The sequence below is a fragment of the Heliangelus exortis genome, chromosome 21, assembly GCF_036169615.1.
Source record: "Heliangelus exortis chromosome 21, bHelExo1.hap1, whole genome shotgun sequence".
NCBI lineage: Eukaryota > Metazoa > Chordata > Aves > Apodiformes > Trochilidae > Heliangelus > Heliangelus exortis.
Window position 1 is genome coordinate 4,908,377 of NC_092442.1, and position 8,059 is coordinate 4,916,435.

The 8,059-nt window shown below is 61.4% G+C and overlaps 2 protein-coding genes across 2 annotated transcripts; both read left to right on the forward strand.

Annotated features, from left to right (window-relative positions):
• Positions 1 to 238: 238 nt before the first annotated feature.
• LOC139806280 (PHD finger protein 7-like) lies at positions 239 to 2,636 on the forward strand. The gene is made up of 8 exons (XM_071765693.1): positions 239 to 243; positions 332 to 749; positions 838 to 939; positions 1,166 to 1,329; positions 1,408 to 1,570; positions 1,694 to 1,800; positions 1,906 to 1,950; positions 2,239 to 2,636. Exons 1-8 carry the CDS (start codon positions 239 to 241, stop codon positions 2,516 to 2,518), a joined length of 1,284 nt encoding a protein of 427 aa, XP_071621794.1. The 3' UTR covers positions 2,519 to 2,636.
• A 2,489-nt stretch (positions 2,637 to 5,125) lies between these two features.
• LOC139806281 (G2/M phase-specific E3 ubiquitin-protein ligase-like) lies at positions 5,126 to 7,530 on the forward strand. The gene is made up of 7 exons (XM_071765694.1): positions 5,126 to 5,360; positions 5,646 to 5,833; positions 6,060 to 6,223; positions 6,302 to 6,464; positions 6,588 to 6,694; positions 6,800 to 6,886; positions 7,127 to 7,530. Exons 1-6 carry the CDS (start codon positions 5,126 to 5,128, stop codon positions 6,846 to 6,848), a joined length of 906 nt encoding a protein of 301 aa, XP_071621795.1. The 3' UTR covers positions 6,849 to 6,886; positions 7,127 to 7,530.
• The last annotated feature ends 529 nt before the right edge of the window (positions 7,531 to 8,059 follow it).

An 8,059-nucleotide genomic window follows, 5' to 3' on the forward strand; every position in this document is an offset into this window, starting at 1 on the left:
AGGAGGACAGTTGGGTGTCGGGGTGTCCTGGCAGGATCCCGGCCTCTTCTTCCTCAGCCCGAGTGACAGGAGTCGGGGCGCTGGGCAAGGTCCCTGCACCGGGGGGGACCCTGCTCACGCCAGGGGCCCCCAGGCCCAGGATGCCGCTGCCCCAGCCGAGCACCCCAACATGGGAGTTCTCCTGGCACAGCCCAGTCCCCGTGACATGGACACCGGGGAACCCTGACACGGCGCCACAATGAGGTGTCTGAGGTCACAATCACCCCTGCCCATGGAAATAACCCCTGGGCAACTGCCCCCTGCTCAGTTCCCCGTGATCCACGGGTGCCAGAGGGTCAGGACGCTCTTCAGCACCCCTGGAGCTCCAATGGAACTGCGATCAGGGCGCTGCTTGGTGCCCGCTGAGCAGACGAGAGGCTCTCAGGAGCAGCCTCCCCGACGCCCACAGAAGCGTCGGGCCCCGCAGCCGCAAGGTGAGCGCAGAGCGTTCCTCGGGCAGCTGCCGGAGGGGATCCTGCCCGGCTGGGCAAGCACAGGCCCCGTGCCACGGGAGGGTGCTCCGGGTTCTGCCCCATCCCGCTCCCGCTGATCCCCCCCAGCCCCCGACAGTACCCCTCAGCGCGGTGCTGGGGGTGACGGTGCCGCTGTCCCCAGCAGTGTGCGGCCTGTGCCGGCGCGCAGACTGTGACCCCGCCGTCGTTGGGCAGTTGTGCAGCGCTGAGGGACTCTGTGTCCACGAGAACTGCCTGGTGAGTCCCCGGGCTCCCACAGCCCCCGCTCCCCAGCCCCGCACCGCCGGCAGCCCCTGCCACGCTCCTTCTTTGTTCTCTCTGGCAGTACCACAGCAGCGGCCTCCTCCAGCGAGGAGCTGATGAAGAGGGCTTCTATGGCTTCCTCTTCCCTGACATCAGGGAGCAGCTGAGGGCTGTTGCAAACAAGGTGAGGCCGGGAGGCGGGTGCCCACACCGTGGCCCCCGTCCCCCTTCCTCCACGCAGGCTCATTGCTGCGGGAATGGGGGATTTGGAGAGGGCGGGCGGCCTCATCCCGTGTCCTGGTGTCACTGAACAAACAGACGGCCACCAAGACATGGCAGAGCCGTGCTGGGTGAACCGAGCTCCCTGTGTCATGCGGCACTGACACTGTCCCTCTTCGTGCTGTCCCCAGAGGTGCTGCATCTGCCAGCAGCCAGGTGCCTCGGTCATCTGCCATCGACAGATGAGGCGGCCATCTCTCACCGGCCGGAGCAGGAGCCGCCGTTGTTCCCGAGCCTTCCACCTGCCCTGCGGGAGCGAGAGCGGCTGCATCTCCCAATACTTTGGGGAGTACAAGTGAGTGCTGAGCCACCCTGTGGGCAGGGGCTGGGGCAGAGGAGGTTGGGGCTCAACTCCGTCCCCTGCATCCTTCAGGTCCTTCTGCTGGAAGCACCAGCCAGTGCAACAGCTGCGGGGGGTGCAGCAGCACCGGAGCCCCTGCTACGTCTGCTTCGAGGAGGTATCGGAGCAGCCGTGCTATGGCACCCTGGTGTGTCCCGCCTGCGCCAGCGCCTGGTTCCACCGCGGCTGCATCCGGGTAAGCGGCATCACCCCCAGCCCTGCCATGATCCCCACTGTCTGCACCCCATCAGCAGGCTCGGGGGCAGGGGGATGGGACCCCCCACCGCTGCCGGGGGTGCTGATGTCCACTCTGTCCCAGCAAATGGCGCTGGCCGCGGGGCTTCACCACTTACGGTGCCCCATCTGCAGGAATGAGACAGAATTCCGGGCAGAGATGTTGCGGCTGGGGATAAAAATTCCTGACAGGTCAGTGTGCTCCCCTCTGCCTCCCTCCCTCCTCTTCTGCCGTGCTCCCGTGTTTGGGGGTCCCCTCCTGACTCCCCGGGGCTGAATGCTCCCCAACTCCTGCAGGGATGCTGCCTGGGAGCTGGATGATGAGGAGATGGCAAACCTCCCGTAACAGCAGTCGGGCTGTTCCAGGCACATGGAGGAGAACTGGTGAGTGCTGGTGGCCCCATCCCTGCAGCCCCAGTGAGGAGACAGAGCCTTGGTCTCCTCCTTTGGGCAAGGATAGTTCCCTGGGTGCCCGGCCCAGCACAGTGCAGGGTCCGTGCCGGCAGCTCATCCCCAGCTGCCAAGAGAGGGGGAGCAGGGTGGAGGGAGGGTCAGCACAGCACTGGTGGCAGCACCCCACATCTCAGGGGCTGTTGGTGGCAGTGGGTCCTCTTGTTCCCCCAGGCCCTGAAGAAGTGTGCTGTGCAGCTCCTGCAGCTCCTGGGGGAACCACCAGCTCTGCACAGCCCCGAGGGCGGATGCTGACTCCTGGCAGTGCAGTCACTGCAGCAACATGAGTGCTGGTGACAGAGTGCAGCAGCTAGGGAGACAGGGTCCCCGGGGCCATGTGGCCACCACAGCCGTGCTGGGACCTGAAGACCTCTGGAAGGAGGGAGTGTGTCCCACACACAGCTCCGTCTGTGGACACTCCCAGTGGCTGATGCCCACCTCCTCTGCTGTAGCCATTTGAGGTGACGGAGCTGAGGTGGCGATGCTGCAGGATGCCACGGTTGCCTTTTATGATTTCAACCTCTTTTGGGTCACAGCTACATCACACCTCAAAATAAAACAGAAGGCTGAGAGCTGCAGCATAGATAAGATGTGTCCTGATTGCTGTAGCCTTGTGAAACCCTAGATTCTAGCTTCAGCTGGGAGCCTGATACTACCATTCTAGTGGCAGTGTGGAAAAAGGCAGCTGGTAAATACCGCAATAAAAACCTCCAAAGAATGAGAATAGCACAGTGGTGATACAGTGCCCACCCCCTGCAATATATAAAAAGATTAAAAAAATAAATTATAAGGGAAATGATAAGCAAACTTTAATCACAGCAGCCTGTGCCAGGGAGCAGGGGATGGGCCCACACTGGAGCTACCAACCCATTCCACTCATCAGCCCAGAGACAGTAAAAACACCAGCAGCACACTGCTGCATGAGCATCACACAGTGGCCCTGCCACAGTATGAGACGCCAGGGAGTTGGCACAGGCAGCTCTGGAAACATCCCCAGTGATCCCAGCAGAGCTCTTGTGACCCGACCCCCAAACCTCAGCTCCCACAGGCACAAAGGGACTGGTGCTCCTCTATCCTTTTTCCACGAGGCTGGATCAGGCCAAAAGCAGGAATACATTTGCCCTGAACCCCACTGACCCCCCCCCCCCTGTGGCCAGGTCAACTCAGGGCTCATTCCCCTCCCTCAGTGCTGGCACACCCGAGGTCACGGTCCTGTTGCTGGGTTGACGCTGGATTCCAAGTCAATAAAACTCCCAGGAAAATTGCAGAGTCCCGAGCTGGGGCCAGAAGGCAGCTGAAAGGCTTGGAGGGGTGCAGGGAGGGGGCACCAACCCAGAAAGCACCACCTCCTGGGCCACCCCAGTGATGTCTCCCCCTGACAGTGAAGCAGAGGGCTCAGGGTGGGGGGGGCTGCCACCCACATCGGGTCTGGGATTGACCCAGTGGAATGTCCCTGAGTGACTCCAGTCTGTGACTGTCCCCTGCAGGGTGAATGGCCACAGGTTAACAATCACAGCAGCCAGGATGCCAAATCCCTGAGGGGATGGTGATCTGGGGTCCCCCCTGGCTCATCAGGTGCCGGGAGTGGGGACAGTCATCACAGAACACCCTGTGCCATTGTCTTCCTAGTGGGGAAAGGGGCTGGACTCCAGTCACACCCAGCCCAAACGCCTCCCTGACTCTCCCACCGCAGGTTGAGGTTGGAATTTTGGCTATGGAGTCTCCATGGTGCGGGCAAACCAACCAGGACTCAGCGGGACACTGATGGCAGCTTCCCTGTGTACCCACAGCTCCTTTTCTTTTGCACCGTGGTGGCTGCGAGAAGGGCAGAGGGGATGGAGCTGGGCTTTCCCAGAGCATCCTTCCCAGTGGAGGACCACTGCCCTGAGTGCAAGGGAATGCCTGGATCAGCTCCCAGGACTCTTTGTCACACTCCAGTGACCCTCTGAGGACATGGGGGCAACCCAAGGGGGCTCTCCAGAGTCACTGTTCACCCCACCACCAGGGCAGATGCAGTCCTGACCTCCCAAGAAGTGGCAGCTTCGCCGTGAATACACCAGAGGCACATAAAATAACAAACCTTAAGGGACAAGCCATCCCAGGTCCCAGCCTGAGCTGGGCATTTATTGATTTTTTTTTTTTTTCCCAACTTGCTTTAGGAACTGTAATTCTTTGTCTCCCCTCGAAGGAAATGACCTGGTATTGCAGCATGCGATCAGGAACGTTTCTCTGAGCTTAAACAAATGCCCAACGAGCGGATGATTTCCATCTTCTTGTCCCACCAATTTAATGCCTCCTTTCAGCTTTCAATCGCGTTTGCAAATGTCTCATCCCGACCCCTTCCATGTGTTCCAGTACTTTTCCTTCCTTGGGTGAGGATTTCTGGGTTTGCCACCAACCCTACAGACTCGAGACTTGATTCCACCGCTGGAGAAGGAGAATCCTTGCCCCATCGGAATGCTGGCAGGGACAGGAGCCTGAGGGCCCCCTGAGGCAGGGCCGAGTCAGGAGGGGGCTCCACGGCTCTTCCCTAACCCGATGGATGTGGATTCTAAAGAGCTCTGATGGGAAAGGAGGCAGGGAAGCAGCAGCCAAGCAATGAGCAGGAGCAACAGGGGCCGGGCTGCCTGTCTGCCTGACTTTCTCTAGAACATGGGCAGGAAATGGGGAGAATATTGACCCCTCTGTGTTCCACCCCTCTGGGATCCCCCAGCACCCCACAGACACTCCTTTAGGTCCTCGTACTGGTACTAAAAATCCTCCTGGTCTGCTCAAACCGTGGCAGCGTGCCTGGGGCTGGAGGCCGAGTCTGCGACGGGGAGGACTGCCTAGGAGGACAGTTGGGTGTCGGGGTGTCCTGGCAGGATCCCGGCCTCTTCTTCCTCAGCCCGAGTGACAGGAGTCGGGGCGCTGGGCAAGGTCCCTGCACCGGGGGGGACCCTGCTCACGCCAGGGGCCCCAGGCCCAGGATGCCGCTGCCCCAGCCGAGCACCCCAACATGGGAGTTCTCCTGGCACAGCCCAGTCCCCGTGACATGGACACCGGGGAACCCTGACACGGCGCCACAATGAGGTGTCTGAGGTCACAATCACCCCTGCCCATGGAAATAACCCCTGGGCAACTGCCCCCTGCTCAGTTCCCCGTGATCCACGGGTGCCAGAGGGTCAGGACGCTCTTCAGCACCCCTGGAGCTCCAATGGAACTGCGATCAGGGCGCTGCTTGGTGCCCGCTGAGCAGACGAGAGGCTCTCAGGAGCAGCCTCCCCGACGCCCACAGAAGCGTCGGGCCCCGCAGCCGCAAGGTGAGCGCAGCGCGTTCCTCGGGCAGCTGCCGGAGGGGATCCTGCCCGGTGCCCAGCTGGGCAAGCACAGGCCCCGTGCCACGGGAGGGTGCTCCGGGTTCTGCCCCATCCCGCTCCCGCTGATCCCCCCCAGCCCCCGACAGTACCCCTCAGCGCGGTGCTGGGGGTGACGGTGCCGCTGTCCCCAGCAGTGTGCGGCCTGTGCCGGCGCGCAGACTGTGACCCCGCCGTCGTTGGGCAGTTGTGCAGCGCTGAGGGACTCTGTGTCCACGAGAACTGCCTGGTGAGTCCCCGGGCTCCCACAGCCCCCGCTCCCCAGCCCCGCACCGCCGGCAGCCCCTGCCACGCTCCTTCTTTGTTCTCTCTGGCAGTACCACAGCAGCGGCCTCCTCCAGCGAGGAGCTGATGAAGAGGGCTTCTATGGCTTCCTCTTCCCTGACATCAGGGAGCAGCTGAGGGCTGTTGCAAACAAGGTGAGGCCGGGAGGCGGGTGCCCACACCGTGGCCCCCGTCCCCCTTCCTCCACGCAGGCTCATTGCTGCGGGAATGGGGGATTTGGAGAGGGCGGGCGGCCTCATCCCGTGTCCTGGTGTCACTGAACAAACAGACGGCCACCAAGACATGGCAGAGCCGTGCTGGGTGAACCGAGCTCCCTGTGTCATGCGGCACTGACACTGTCCCTCTTCGTGCTGTCCCCAGAGGTGCTGCATCTGCCAGCAGCCAGGTGCCTCGGTCATCTGCCATCGACAGATGAGGCGGCCATCTCTCACCGGCCGGAGCAGGAGCCGCCGTTGTTCCCGAGCCTTCCACCTGCCCTGCGGGAGCGAGAGCGGCTGCATCTCCCAATACTTTGGGGAGTACAAGTGAGTGCTGAGCCACCCTGTGGGCAGGGGCTGGGGCAGAGGAGGTTGGGGCTCAACTCCGTCCCCTGCATCCTTCAGGTCCTTCTGCTGGAAGCACCAGCCAGTGCAACAGCTGCGGGGGGTGCAGCAGCACCGGAGCCCCTGCTACGTCTGCTTCGAGGAGGTATCGGAGCAGCCGTGCTATGGCACCCTGGTGTGTCCCGCCTGCGCCAGCGCCTGGTTCCACCGCGGCTGCATCCGGGTAAGCGGCATCACCCCCAGCCCTGCCATGATCCCCACTGTCTGCACCCCATCAGCAGGCTCGGGGGCAGGGGGATGGGACCCCCCACCGCTGCCGGGGGTGCTGATGTCCACTCTGTCCCAGCAAATGGCGCTGGCCGCGGGGCTTCACCACTTACGGTGCCCCATCTGCAGGAATGAGACAGAATTCCGGGCAGAGATGTTGCGGCTGGGGATAAAAATTCCTGACAGGTCAGTGTGCTCCCCTCTGCCTCCCTCCCTCCTCTTCTGCCGTGCTCCCGTGTTTGGGGGTCCCCTCCTGACTCCCCGGGGCTGAATGCTCCCCAACTCCTGCAGGGATGCTGCCTGGGAGCTGGATGATGAGGAGATGGCAAATCTCCCGTAACAGCAGTCGGGCTGTTCCAGGCACATGGAGGAGAACTGGTGAGTGCTGGTGGCCCCATCCCTGCAGCCCCAGTGAGGAGACAGAGCCTTGGTCTCCTCCTTTGGGCAAGGATAGTTCCCTGGGTGCCCGGCCCAGCACAGTGCAGGGTCCGTGCCGGCAGCTCATCCCCAGCTGCCAAGAGAGGGGGAGCAGGGTGGAGGGAGGGTCAGCACAGCACTGGTGGCAGCACCCCACATCTCAGGGGCTGTTGGTGGCAGTGGGTCCTCTTGTTCCCCCAGGCCCTGAAGAAGTGTGCTGTGCAGCTCCTGCAGCTCCTGGGGGAACCACCAGCTCTGCACAGCCCCGAGGGCGGATGCTGACTCCTGGCAGTGCAGTCACTGCAGCAACATGAGTGCTGGTGACAGAGTGCAGCAGCTAGGGAGACAGGGTCCCCGGGGCCATGTGGCCACCACAGCCGTGCTGGGACCTGAAGACCTCTGGAAGGAGGGAGTGTGTCCCACACACAGCTCCGTCTGTGGACACTCCCAGTGGCTGATGCCCACCTCCTCTGCTGTAGCCATTTGAGGTGACGGAGCTGAGGTGGCGATGCTGCAGGATGCCACGGTTGCCTTTTATGATTTCAACCTCTTTTGGGTCACAGCTACATCACACCTCAAAATAAAACAGAAGGCTGAGAGCTGCAGCATAGATAAGATGTGTCCTGATTGCTGTAGCCTTGTGAAACCCTAGATTCTAGCTTCAGCTGGGAGCCTGATACTACCATTCTAGTGGCAGTGTGGAAAAAGGCAGCTGGTAAATACCGCAATAAAAACCTCCAAAGAATGAGAATAGCACAGTGGTGATACAGTGCCCACCCCCTGCAATATATAAAAAGATTAAAAAAATAAATTATAAGGGAAATGATAAGCAAACTTTAATCACAGCAGCCTGTGCCAGGGAGCAGGGGATGGGCCCACACTGGAGCTACCAACCCATTCCACTCATCAGCCCAGAGACAGTAAAAACACCAGCAGCACACTGCTGCATGAGCATCACACAGTGGCCCTGCCACAGTATGAGACGCCAGGGAGTTGGCACAGGCAGCTCTGGAAACATCCCCAGTGATCCCAGCAGAGCTCTTGTGACCCGACCCCCAAACCTCAGCTCCCACAGGCACAAAGGGACTGGTGCTCCTCTATCCTTTTTCCACGAGGCTGGATCAGGCCAAAAGC